The sequence below is a fragment of the Aquila chrysaetos genome, chromosome 8 (assembly GCF_900496995.4).
Source record: "Aquila chrysaetos chrysaetos chromosome 8, bAquChr1.4, whole genome shotgun sequence".
NCBI classification, from domain to species: Eukaryota; Metazoa; Chordata; class Aves; order Accipitriformes; family Accipitridae; genus Aquila; species Aquila chrysaetos.
The window spans coordinates 20,374,772-20,389,080 of record NC_044011.1 but is presented as its reverse complement, the minus strand read 5'-3'; the positions used below and the strand labels follow the sequence as shown (position 1 = coordinate 20,389,080).

Here is a 14,309-nt window from a genome sequence, read left to right as displayed (position 1 = left end):
TTCTTGGTCTCCTCTCTGATTGTTTAAACGTGCTCATTTATCATGTGGGGAGATGGAGTATCAAATATCAGAGCCGTTTGAAAACTAATGGCATCACCTGACCCAATGTCACGTTGAATCAACTGTGTAGTAACGGTGAGTTAGCTAGAGCAGTCTGTGCTCTAACCTACCTCTCTGCAGTTTGCTTCAAAAACTGTAAATGCCAATGAAAGCAGCCTTTCACAGGCTGTTCCTTTACATCGAGCATTGACAGTAGCAATAAAAACATCTCTGCTACCGCATCCCAGCTTGGACCTGAAGAACCGATATATTAGCGAAATACCATGCAGGGCCCGTTTTGGCCCAAAGTTAGATAAAAGACAGACAGATTAGAAGGATAGGTACGTATTCCTTTTCTTTCTGATGTCGCTCCTCAGCTTCCTTCATCATTTCCTGAGACTGCTCCAACTTGGCATCCACCAGTTTCTGTTGAAGTTCTCTGTGCTTAAATATTTTATCAAGGTGCTGTAAAAAAATAAATTCCACTGAATGTGCAGGTTTAATTATGTACACAGACCTTCATGCTCATGCATGTACAACTATCTACTGGAACGCTCGTAAGACAAAAATATTGCAAAACAGGAAGGCTCCCAACCTATCGCAATTACTAAAAAGCTACAGCACTGATAAGAACAAACTGTGCCAGAATTTGCATGAGAAGGGAAACCTGTTTACATTATCTATTTTGATTTATTGTAGGGAAAAAAAAAAAAAGCCTTAGCATCTCTGCTAGTTCTACCATCTACATATGAAGTCATCAGTATAATCTAATATAACTGAAGATCAAATAATTGCTCATCAATAATAAATATGCAGGGGGACACACTTTTTTGAGCTGTTAAGTGGCCAGTGGATCTAAGCCACTGTGTGGATAAATGTGTAAAGACACATTGCACCTGCACCTGCAGTACTTGGGAGCATGTGCACAGCTCACGCCACGCTCTGTAAATACAAGTCCCGTACATCTCCTTTGCTCTGCTCGCACATGCACAGCGTGGGCTTGGAGGGGCTGGGTGAAAGTAGATGAGTGGGGATGTGGAGGAGATCAGACCAGATGAACCAGAGGCCTCCTCTGGCCTGTAAAACGTCTGGCTCCGTGGTGACCTTCAGGAGGTAAATGTTGCTGATAGCCCTCTTCACTCTTGATTCATTTAGATAAAATTCACAGGAGCAAATATTCTGAGTGCATCCCTCTGCTTTACATTTTCTTCTCATAGAAACCACCAGACAGAAACGTACATTTCCTTCATTCAGCATAAGACTTCATACATGATGCAACAGATTTGGAAATGCGTGTCTCGTATCGGGCATTCCAGATTGTAAGGACAGATTACTTATGTTTTATTCAGTATGATAATGTTGTCTGATTGCACTGAGGCTCACAGTAAACGTATTTAGAAACAATAAAAAGACCCATTGTGATATTTGTTAGTGTTTGTCATAAAATGGAAAAAAAAGGTAGTTTGGGATTTTACTGGAGGGATTTTTTTGTGTCAAGATTTTCTGACCAACTCTAATGTTTACAGAAAGAATAATTTCCCATATGTCTATTATCTGCTAGGTCTTATGGTGAGCATTGTGCCTGCGAAGAAGAATCTATGCCAATGCAAAGGGCCTCCTTTATCTTTTCTGCTTCTGGGGAAGAGTCAAAGCATTTGCATCGGAGCCCTTCCCAGCAACCTGTGTCTGGAGGGAACAAAAGCATATTTGGTGTCTCCAGCAAAGCGGACTGTCCAAAAAGATGGGAGCTGGGACGTGCTCGGTGGCGGCCTGGGGGGAAGCAGGAAAGGGGTGCTGGGGGAGGTCCCCGGGGATTTGGGGGAGCTGCGAAGGGGCCGGGGGGCAGCTTAGCAGGCGGCTGGCGCGGCTGGCTGCCCGGTGCCTCGGCTCCTCTCCCCACAGCAGCAAGGCCGCCGTGGGTGCCGCAGGCAGGGTGCTGGCCTGCGCAACTCCTTGCCGCAGAGTTTGCCACGCGGAGTCCGGCGGGCTTGCTGCACGCCTCGTCCCGCTCAGACGGCGAAGCGTGGCGGGGGCTACCCTCGTTACCTCCACGAGACACCCGAACGATAGCCAGCCGGGAGGACAGGCTGGCAACGCTTTCTGCTTTCCCCCGGGTTTGCTGCCCGTCCCCACGGGCAGCCAGGGCATTGCTCTCACCTCTTCCCGCAGCTCGTACTGGTCGATGATGCTTTTCAGCTTCTCCGCCAGCTCCGTGTTCTCCTGGCAGAGCTTCATGTTCCTCTCGCTTTGCTGCTCGATCTGTGCCTGGATTTCACTCAGCGTGCCCTGGAAATGATTAGTTATTTCTTTCCTCTTCTCATCTTCCTCCCGTGCCCGCTGAATTGTCTCCTCCTGTTGTTAAATGGGAGAGAACGCAGTCATGTAAGAAAGACGCATAATAAGCGGTTCCAGAAAGACACTGTTTCAGAGTAGCATAAGGCTTCCCTTTGAAGGATTATACGTGTTTGCATTCCTCTTTGGAGATTTTCTTGCTTTCATTTGCTCCAGCATTAGGCATGATTCTACATTTACAGAGCAAATTACATAGTGGCCTTGAAAAAATTAGGGAACTAAGAATTTGCATTTATAAAGATGGATGTAGAGCAGAGTTTCAGATCAAAGCAAGCCTGGAAAAGGGGACATACATGCATGTCTTGATTCATGATACCACAGCACAGCTTTTGCTTTGGAAGAAGATATTTAGTGGAAGTAGTTAAAAGCTCTTTTATCGAAATTCTGTTTGATTGAACTAAAAAATCACCCTTTAAAATGCCTCCTTTTAACTAGGAATCCTCACATCAAATTTATGGTGTTTGGGTTTTTCATTTTTAACCATCACTTTCTGTAGAATCCCTCCCAATTCCTCATTTTTTCTTCCCTAACTTTTTAACTGACACCAACATTTGCACTAATTTATTAGGCTGTGGAATCAAGGAAAGCTTGTGGGCTGTTTCTTACAGAAACAAAGCAGAGAATCAGAAATTTGCCTGGGGAAAAATCAATGGATTTTTTTTTACCAATTATTGAAATTCTGTTTTGGATTTGTTTACATAAAAGACAATGCAAAAAAGAATATGGATTCATTGCTTTGGATCCAGAAATATGGACTACTTTTGTTCCCTACTCATTTGCTTCCAGGGCAGTCTGCCCTTCTGGGGAATGTAATCCTGGCGTACAGTGGCTAGGACCTTATCTGCTGTAGTTACAAATCATGCCAGAATCACATTAAGAACCCACTCCACAGCATGCAAATGGCATACTCTAATAAGGTTTCAACTAGCATAGTCATCTACATAAAAATCTCTGATAACACTGCATATGGATATTTTCTATAAATATACTTGAATAAAGCCTTAGCTGACTCTGAGGTATAATTTAAATCATAAATGTGACATAAAAGGTGTTGATTCAGGCCCTACTCTTAAAGTAAGGTGAATACCAAATGACCCAATTTCTACTTAGCATGCACAGTACAATCCTGATCTTGGACAACTGCTGTTCATGGTAGGGGACGTTTGTCCTTTTGCTGACCGGGGAGTGATAGAGGTGACAATGTCTTGGATGACGGGAGGAAAGTATTGGAGCCATTAGTGCTAATAATAACGTAGTACACAGAAATCACCATGAAGCCCTGCTGTGCTCTGCGGTTTACACAAGAACACATGTGTGTACTCACAAATAGAGTAAAACAAAATGTGAGCCCACAAGGACTCTCACTCTTAAGAGGAAGAAAGAATTTCAGATGCAGGTGGGCAAATTATGTGGGGGGGCCCTGGTTCAGTACCCAGATTGGAAACTGGACACACGACAAATGTGCAGCAGGATGAAAGAGAAGCAATCTAATTTTTTATTTTTTTTTCATTTATGATAATGATTTTGATTTAGCCTGAAACATTTTGCTTGGCCAGAAATTGAGCTGTGTTCTGTTTGCAGTTACTTTTTGTTTAACTCTTTTTAGTACAATATTGAAACAGAAATGCTGTTCCAAAGTAGAGTTAAAAATGCTACTCAGAAGGTGTTTTAAATCAACTGCTTTAGCATTCCCAAAATGAAACATTTAATTTTCTTTTGAAAGCGGATGTTTACAAACAATGTTGTCCTTTATATTTTTGTTTGAGACTTTGCCAAATTTAACTTGAATTCCTAGATAGTTTCGGTCAAGTCAGAATTCCATTTCACCTCTAATATACTGTTTAAAAAAATGCTCATGCCTCTTAGTTCTCCATTGTATAGGTGCAGCCCTGAGCAGGGAGTGACCAAGTGCTTTCACCTTGAGAAGTCAAAGACAGAGTGACAAATCGAACTTGCATGTCTGGAGTCCTATTTCTATGGCTTCAAAACATCCTTCCTCAAAAACACTTCATTGTTTCAGTGGACCAAATGGTGTTATAATGTGTCCCTGCTGTGATTTAAAGCTCTCTGGAGCAATAAATCCAGCTGAATATAAAACAAAAAATTAGTGGATTATGCGTACGTCACACCGAACAGTTCTGTTACAAGGTGAAACAAGACATCCTGAGAGTAGCAATCATGCAAATGTTAAAAAAAAAAAACCAACCCATGCATCTGTTACTCAGAGGATCTTATTTCCTGCTCATCCTCTCCTCTGAGGTAGAATAATTATAAAGAACACAGAGACGATACAGAGATTCATGGTTAAAGACACTGAGCCAGGAAGCATTTAGTTGCAGGGCACAGTATTCCTCTCAATCTTTTCTTCTTCGCAGAAAAAGGTATTTGAGGAGGATATTTGCTGGGGGGGGAGGGCTGTGGTGTGTCCCAGAGAGCTCCACAGAGTCCCTCATAAAATGGCAGTGATTTGTTAAATCCTTGAGATCCCAGTTCCAGACTAAGGGTGGGTGTGGGTGCGAGGAGCTGGCTGAGCAGAAAAGCAACTCTGGCTACGGCACTGTGCAGAGACCTGCAGGCATTGCCTCATCCCTGTGCCAAGGAACAAAACCCTCTGTGCCTCAGTGCCTCTGTGTGCTGGCACAGTCTGGCAAACCCCAAATCATCGGCATCACCCAAGTTTTGTTATCACAAGGCTACAGCCCCAACTCTTGCTTATACCTGTCCCTGTAAGCTGTGAAAATGCACTTTTTTCCAATAGATTCCTTAGTCCTTCCCATTTCAAGACCCTGTAGTGTAAAGTAAGATCCTTAAGTTTTCCCCCAAATTGGAGGCTTGAAGACTGACTTCTGTTTTGTGTTACTGCTGTTGCAGCTGAAGCAGCTGTGCGGAGTCCAGAGCTCCCGGCTTGCTTGGCTGTAGGGAGCAGAGCAGAGGGTGTTTGGGGTAGTGACTTCTCAGCATCATCATGGTGAATTCATAACATGCAAACCATGCTTGGCCTTGTCAGCCACTTCGCTCTGTGCTTATTCTTTTAATAGTTTTAAATTAAGTGTTCAGTGTTAAGTGTTCTTAGTGAGAAAAATAAAGCATTGTAAATTCTTTTTAGATTTCCACTTGTGGAAGACTAAAGTCCAGCCATAAACTACTGTTCCCTTTCCTCTGCCCTTTCTTAATCTTTGTGCTCCATATCTACCCTATCGAAGATTCATTCTTGTGTCCTACTGCAATACTGCTACCACTCTTGTTTTACTGCCAAAAATGTAAGAACGCATTGAGTAAAACCTTGTAAAATTAAGACAAGGATATTTTGCAGTCTGGGATTTATCACTGGAATGTGAGATAATTTGCAAATTAAAGGGCAGGATTGTCTCTGGTCCTCATTCCTCTCTGGGGCAACCCAAGAAGACCACTGGTCTGCTGAAGTCTTATCAGCTGAGATGATATGAGCGTGGACTCCTCATTTTCAATGAACCTTTCTCTTCATTCCCAGGCACCACAGTCTGAGCCAGTTTGGAGCTAAGCCCATAACCAAAGCTGTTGACTTTTGTGACATTTGTATGAAAGTCATTTCTTAATGCCCGGTAGCAGGAAGGACAAGGGACCTGAGATGTTCATGTCACTACAAGATGCTAAGTAGCCACCAACCTGTCAGATAATTGGCAGAACACGAACACCGTGCAGAGAAACGAGTTGCTGTTGGTCTTAGCAGAGCTACTCTCTATTGCAGTGGGAACGCATTCTGCTATTTCACAAACATTTATTCCACTTTTCTTGGAAAGAAAATTAAACATCTGTTTTCTGCTATGAAGTGTAACTTCAAGGAAATAATCTGAATAGCTGGACTGTAAGTAAGTCAGATTTTGAGGCCAGTATCCAATACTAACCAGAATTACTAACCAGACTCTGATCTGCCCTGCGGATTTTCAGCACAGCTCCGCATTGCATATTCATCACCTCTTGGCTGCACCGAACTCCAGTTAATGGGAATTCCACACACCAGATGAGCGAAGACGACATTTACATGACGTGATGTGCATATAATGTACCACATGGCAAGTCAGAGGAGGTTCATGATCTGGACAGGCCAGGTTTCTCCTTTGCTATTGAAATGACACAATCTCCTACAGTTTTTATTTTCCACGCTTTGGAACATAAGCAGAAGTGCTAATCCCAAGTGCTAAAAAATTATGAATCAGCTTCTCTGTCCTGCCAAAACCAAAATAAAAATTACTTAAGCAGGAGATTTTAAAAATAACATTTGATGGATTCTCCTGTTTTGGGCCCTCTCAGTACAGTCATAAGCGAAAAAAATTGCACTCATTTGAATAAACAAAAGATGAGATTCTGGAGATTCACAGATCTCGAGGAGCTAAAGCTTAAAGGCAAATATTCCAAGAGTTATGTTAAAATTCTTAGAGAGGCAAAACCAGATAAAGATACTGAATGCCTTTGCTTATTAATTTAATCCTCATTCATTCTGCATACTATCTTATTTAACTTTTTTTTTTTTTAAACTGAAAGCACAGGAACCAGAGGAAAGCTAGTATTCAGGGTTTCTTAAAAGGTCTCCAAACTCTTAGAAAGAAGTGGCCAAAATTTGAACACTTCTTCCTACTACAAGGTCAGCGCAGGTACCTTTCCTGGCTCACCTGGCATAGGTACAGGATAAAAATCAGAACTGAGTCTGAAATTGATAAGTTTATTTAGGGGACCTAATCCCCAAGTAAAACAGTCCAACAAGTGGAAAGATGTTGGAAAGAGACTTCCCTGAATGTAAAGATGAAATGTGTAATGAAGTATTTATGTGCAAAGAGAAAGGAAAAACCATGCTTTCTAGTAGTGAGATTAATAAGCATATGGTCGCTGCGAAATTGTGTGAGGAATTCAACAAAACCTGTTCCAGATATGTTTTCCAAATACAATTAGTTTTCCTCTAAACCCCAGTTTCTACTGATTTGTTCCACTGATATGATTTGCTTGTTTTAGAAATCTCAGTTAAGTCTATGCAAAGCACTATACACTGTACTCTTAAATCACTTTAAAATTGGCTTGTATTTCTGGTGAAAGATTTTGCCCAATGATGGTCCAGTAAATAATAGAATCACAGAATCACAGAATCATAGAATGGTTTGGGTTGGAAGGAACCTTAAAGATCATCTAGTTCCAACCCCCCTGCCATGGGCAGGGACACCTTCCACTAGACCAGGTTGCCCAAAGCCCCATCCAGCCTGGCCTTGAACACTTCCAAGGAAGTGTGGATCAATATCGAGGTATAGCTTAGGTCTGGCACAAATGACAGGCACAAATTTAATTGGCACTACCAGTTTTGTGCTACTATAACTGAGCACACGGACATTTGCTTCTAGTTTTCCTAACTATCTGTTAAACTGCTTTTGTCCTTCTACTAGTGCACAATTTGAGTGTACATGTGGCCATTCCCCCTCCCAGCTATATTATTACCAATGTACAATGCAAGTCAGAGCTAGACCCTGCAGGCCTGCTCCTGAGCTGGTGGAAATGAATGAAAATCTGTTACAGTTAATAAAGGTTATATCAGGTGAAATTCTTGCTGCTGACAATTCATATGTGTAATTCTATACAAAACTATATCCCCATAAAGAAGGATTTTGAATAGATCAAAGCAGAGGCTTTTTGTATAATAATAACACCACCATCACTAACATGTACTCAGAAAAAAAGGAAGATCACAACAGAAATATACTTCTTGAACCTAAATTTTTTCAAGAAACATAATCATGTTATAGATTTCACATTTAAATGGCGTGAGGCACCAAGGAATAGGCAGACATGGCATATGAATCCCAGCCTTTTGACACTCCTGAAAATTTCCTTTTTGAACTGATTCTCATAATCCCAACAACTTCCACAAACAGTGTTGCCGTTCTTCCTGTCTTGAGGTGTGATGTCTTGAGGCAAATGTCCTGATTGACTAACCCTCACAGATCACTTGAAAATGCCCAAGTGCCCAAATTACATGAAAATGCCCACCAGTGTTCTGTGAGTCCCCTGGAGCAAAGCTGGTGTTCCTATTGTTCTGTCCATACACATGCATTTGCATCTGCAGTCTCAGGGTCCTGGCCTGTTAGCACCTCTGCTTTTCTCCGCGCTGGGCTCCCTGATAACACGAGGAGGGCTTACAGCTAATGTGGGCAAACTCAGTGTCCAAAAGTGCTCAGATATTTCCAAATGAGGAATAAAGGGGTCTTGGTGTAAATGGGCCTCAAGACAAGAGTGTATATATAATTATATATTGCACATGGAGATGCAAACATCTCTTCAATTTGGTACTACAGCAAGATGGGAAGGCATCAGCATCTTCTTCCCCCGCCACTGCCGGGTACCTTGATAAGGCCACCACTCACCTTGAGGTTTTTGTTGTGCCTCTGGAGCTCCCGGCACAGGCTCTCGAGCTTGCTGCGAGCGAGGATGGCTCGGCTGTGCTCACTCTGCAGCTGGTCCTTCTCCTTGGTGATCTGGGCCTGCCTCTTCTGCAGGTACTTGAGCTTTTTCTGCTCGGCACGATGTTCTTCGAGCTGCGCGGGGAACGGGGTTTAAAATGAAACAAAGAGGGACAGGAAAGAAAAGAAAAAGAGCTCTTTTGGTTTTGGGAAAGTCTTCACACTTTCTTAACCTCAAAATGTTCTGTATTTATCTGTGCTAATGGGAGAGGAGTGAGCAACCTGGAGGGTGTCCTAAGCCTGCTTGCTGCAACAGTCCCAAGTGCGTTGTAGTGTGGGTGGGTGAACATAATTTTTAATACTCGTCACACCATTTCAGCCCTTCCTTCTTTGGTCTGAATTTCTTTGAAGGACATCTGTGAGGTTTTTATTTCTGTTTCAACGTTAGGAACTGGAGCAGCCGGTAGTGCTTTACGCAGTGAGATTTCTCCAGATCATGAGATAACGTAATAGTCGCTCATTCTGTTTTGCAGCTTCCTGAAAAAGAAACGGCTTCCTAGATAACCAGGAACCTGCTGGAAAAAACAACAGCAGAAGAGGTGCTGGAGAGCAGGGATGCCATCTGTGTGTGGGCTTTGCTGCTGGTGGAGGAGAATGCTCTTCAGGGAAGAACTCCCCAAACTGACGCATGGGCACCTCCTCTTGCCAGGCTCCTCTTGCTCATGGGTGCACATGGGACCATCCGTCAGTTGTATTTCTGGAGGGCCTATCGTCAACAGGGGTGGGTTATGGTGAATCAAACCTCTTTGGGGCTCTTTGGCTCCATGTAATTAATGAAGAAAACATGAACAGTCCCTGAGGCTCACTTGGGAACCTGCTGTTCTGTGGGTGCATGGCTTCTGCCTTCCCCAGAGGGCTGGTGGGGAGAAGGGTGTATTTGGAGAGGGAATGAGGGGCAGCAACAGAATTGTAATAGCAGTCCCCACACAGACACATCATATCTTCTGACATGTGCCTATTACTGGCTGTTTTGGAAAAATTTCCTGTACTGCAAATTAAACAGTCACGTCAAAGAAGCATTTCACCTCTGAAGCTTTTAAAGATTTCATCTCCTGTTCCAACACAAGAGCAGCCCTCCTCGCTATATCACAGGCATGCATACATTGCGAGATATTTCTGAAGTCCAGATGTTTGCTGGTTGAAAAACAGCAGCACATGAGCTGCAATGTGCAAACCTTAATAATAACAGTTGCTACTAAAATTACATTATCTAATAATACAGTACCTCTAGTATTAATTATTAACCCCAGTATGACCGGGAAGGTCTGTGAGTGCAGGGGAATGATGTGCAGCTCAAACAAGACAGTTAACAGGCATCATATTTTACACTTTGTCTGCCTGAGGATCTGTTTTCTGCAGATGTTCAGTAATTTATGCTTACAGTACAGAGCTCTGTGTATTATCAATCAAATCACAGCTAGGCGTACCACAAAACAATGCAATCACCAGCTTGGAGTGTATTTACAGTTTATGCCCAACTTTCAGCATGTGTATTGTGTGGTTTTTACCCTTGTAGATCAGAATAGGGGCTTTTGCATCTAATCAAGCTGCACTAGCTGAAATAATTTTTCTAGTATTGTAGGGAAAAAACAGCCTCTCTGTAATTAAGGCTGAGATTTGTTTTCCTTTATAAGCTTGATTTTGGCCCCTTCCCCTTCCCTTTTAAAAACACAAAAAAGGTTCTTTTTGCTTCACATTTTCCATGCGCAGCTTGTGCTGAGCAGATAATGATTTATCCAAATTTTAGATGATTCCCTCAAGCTGTGCTTGAGATAGGGGGCTTAGAATAAAACAGGTCTTAATCGTGATAAAAGAAGTCTTCCAAGCATTTTTTTGCCTTTTTTTCCTTAAGAATGACTTGCACTAGAAACTTATATTTCAAAGTTCTCAGGAACGTCTAAGACATGGTGTTACTTTGGCACTGAAGAAGGGAATTCACAGGTAAATAGGAATGACAAAAGGGCCACCAATGATAATTTTTTAAGAATAATTAATGAATTATTAGGTATAATAGAAGGAATTCTGATTTTGGAAGGCTGACCTAGAGAGATAAACTCTCAGTTTAGGAAAATAAGTTTTATCTCGACCCCATCTTGCTTCCCCATCCCAGCAGGCATGGCTTCCTTCAAACCAGCCCATGCTCTTCCCTGATGCCTTCCATTTTCTGGTGTACCCATCGCTATAGACTGTGCCAGGGCACGTGCTAACAGTTAAGTAGCATATAGCTGGGTGGCTGTGGGGAAGCACTGGCGCTGCGTAGGGTCCCCGAGTACAGGCAACCTGTTAAGCCACAGCCCGCAGCAGCACTATCTAACGCAGCTGAAGCCATTGCCAGCACCCAGGTCAGCCTGGCACACGGCTGCACCTTCCCCTGAGCTGTGCTGCAACAAGTGCTTGTGTCAGCACACAGTTCACCAGACCAGGGAGCTGATCTGGCTGGAAAACAACACAGCTAAGGCAAAAAGTGACCTCAGGTGTGTGATGGGGATGGACAAGAGGGAGCAGAGAGTGGTAACTACTACAGCCCACTGCTGACAAGTTATTAATCACACTACACCCCTCAGCTGCGCTGAGTGAGCAGCGTGAGGCTTTCTCCAACAAGCTTTTAGCTGTATTTAGTAAATGATTTATTTTAGTGACATTGCACAGAATGTCAAAACTGAATGCTCTGAATTTATGTTTTAGCACCCTTCTCCTGCATGGGTTACTGGCAATATGGCCCCCATTTTATACAGTGCTCCAATGATGTTTGAATGCAGGGGAGGGTACATGATAGAGGAAGAAGATGACCTATTTCAGTTAATCCATGAGCATGAAGTCCCTTAAAGCATGAGCTAAACCATAAAAGGCCTGAGCCCAATTTATGAAATCAGAGAATTTTACATGAAAAAAAGGAAAAGCTGAACTTCACATTATGATGAGACATGGACACATCTGTGCATAAACCCAATTATAAAGTCAATGTTCTGCTTGGCACATTTTTCAGTACTCTGCAAACTGTAAAATGCTGCAGCCTTTTCATTTGTAAGATATCCACAGCTTATGGCCATAGAGTCCTTTAACTACTTAGAAGAAAATACTTGATCTGAAAATAACTCCTCTTAAGTGTGGAAAGAACAGAGTCAGGTAGGTGGCATTGTTACAGGGGTGACATTATGGTGGCAGGATCTTTGACTCTTCACTTTGTTGTGGTTTCTCTCACGATTAGCCTCAGTTCTCTATTTTCTGATTTTCTGCTTCCTAACATTTTATACTGAGCCTTGTATTATTTTCATTTTGATTAAATCACTGATTGTATTGGGTCTGGCTGAGATGGAGTTAATTCTCCCCATAGCAGCCCTCCTAGCACTGTGCTCTGCACTGGTAGCTAGAAAGGTGTTGATAACACACCAGTGTTTTGGCTACTGCTGAGCAGTGCTGGCACAGCAACAAGGCTGTCTCTCCAACATTTTTGCCCCCCTCAATGGCAGGCTGGGGCTGGGCAAGATCCTGGGAGGGCACATAACCCCTGCTTCCCAGGAAGTGGCTAGACACCACCTGCTGATGGGAAGTAGAGAATAACATCATTTGGTTTTCTTTGCTTTTGCGCACGACCTTTGCTTTCACTTTATTAAACTGTCCTTACCTTGACCGACAAGCCTTTTGTTATATTTTCTCCCCCCTGTCCAGCTGAGGAGGGGGAGTGATAGAGCGGCTTTGGTGGGCACCTGGCGCCCAGCCAGGGTCAGCCCACCACACTGATATGTAATTTAAAGCAGTACCTGCATATAGAGGTATGAAAAACTCCTTGCAGAAGGTGAAGGCAGGAGCCTAGACACTAGTCTCCAGTGTGGGTTGGTTTGGTAGATTTGCCTTTAAGTACAAATATTCTGCCTCATCAACTTCTTAACCCCAAGTCCAGCTTGTTTTCCTTACTTTTTGCTTTTTTACTCCTTCTCATCCATAATTGATTATTTGACCCTGACAATTACTTTGGGATTCACTCAACAGGACAGACACTACTACTACATGAGGTTTGACCATGCTGCATGGCATATGTTTTTTTATCCCTTCCTGCACATACAGTTTGCACAGAAAAGAACCAATGGTCTACTAACCAGCTCAGCATACTTCTTAAATAACAGGTCCAGCTTCTCCTCTGGAGTATTCAGCTTGTTCAAACTTTGCATCAGTAGGGTGGCTTCCTTGCCTTAAAAAACAAAGCAGCAGAGATTTCATGGTAGAGGTAGTTTGTAGCTGATGTACTGTTATGAAATTGGTTGGTTAATGCATGGATCTCTAAAAACTCAGGGAGAAATGAGGCATTTTGGAAGGAAGGGAATAGTTTTTGCTATGAATTTTGGGGTTTTTCTTCTCCCCATAAGAACAAACATGCTTGAATTTTCCTCCATTTCAGACCTCAGTAATGTGCTGTCTTCTAGCAAAAGCATTGGCTGTGAAATGCTTTTGTCCTGCATAATCTGATTTTCATTTAATGTTTTTGCAACATGACTGGGTCACATATATGCCACATTTGACTGAAATGGGATGGAAAGTGCCTGGACCCCAAAGGCTCAGAAACCAGATCTCTTTGCAGGCAAAAACTGATCAAAGCTGGCCTACTCAGCTCCTGTGCTGCTCAACCTGTACAAGACATAAGAAAAATTCAGTTAGGTATGGAGACTATGGTGTGGATGGAAACAATCAGAGAGCAGGGGGTACTGCCAGCCAGGTCAGGGCTACATGATAGTGATAAATCAGTTCTCTAACTTGGTGAAGAGACTATGGATACAGAGACAGTCTAGTAACTATCTGGGTGTGCATATCTAAATCACTGCATAGCCATATATGTATTGCTTCTCTTCTGATACCTCTTGGTATTCATTGCAGCCCTGAGTATGAGCTGGAGCTTGAACACTGCTTGTTCATCAAATACAAAATGTCCCCGGTGTCCCTGGAGATAAGGATGGCGGTGGTGCCAGGGGCTTGGCTGTGGTTTTCCAAATGCTCCTCTTTCCCAAGGCTCTTTCCCAAATTTGCTTTCTGCTTTAGGCTGGACTTTTTCTACTTCTAGTGCAGTCCAGGAGTACTGCCTGGGGAGAAAATCCACTATTTCACACTAAGTTCCCTCTACAGCACCAGTATAAATAAGTTGAAGAGAGCTCAAATCAAATCCTGGAGTGAAAACTGTTGCAAGTGCAGCTGGAGAACTGTGCTTTGGTAGTGTTTTCACTGATCTTGGAGAGGTACCAATAACTGCACCAAAGCCAAGGCAATAGAAACTGAGGAAATTTCTTTCTCCTGGACGTTCAAGAAATTTGGGGAAAAATCCCTGCTCTGTCCTATGCTTAATCCCTTGCCTGTGAGAACGTCCTGCAGTGATTTTTCTATAGGATTCGTCTGTGGTTGGGTTTGGGTTCTCACGAAGAAAGGCTTGAAGATTGGCAGGAGTTAAATGTA

General features: G+C 42.9%; 1 protein-coding gene across 1 annotated transcript in view; it reads right to left on the bottom strand.

Annotated features, from left to right (window-relative positions):
• Positions 1–14,309, bottom strand: part of TXLNB (taxilin beta) — a 44,987-nt gene that overhangs the window by 24,346 nt on the left and 6,332 nt on the right. The window contains 4 exon segments of the mRNA XM_030023058.1: positions 385–504; positions 2,197–2,391; positions 8,775–8,945; positions 12,968–13,059. Coding sequence (XP_029878918.1) covers positions 385–504; positions 2,197–2,391; positions 8,775–8,945; positions 12,968–13,059 — 578 coding nt within the window.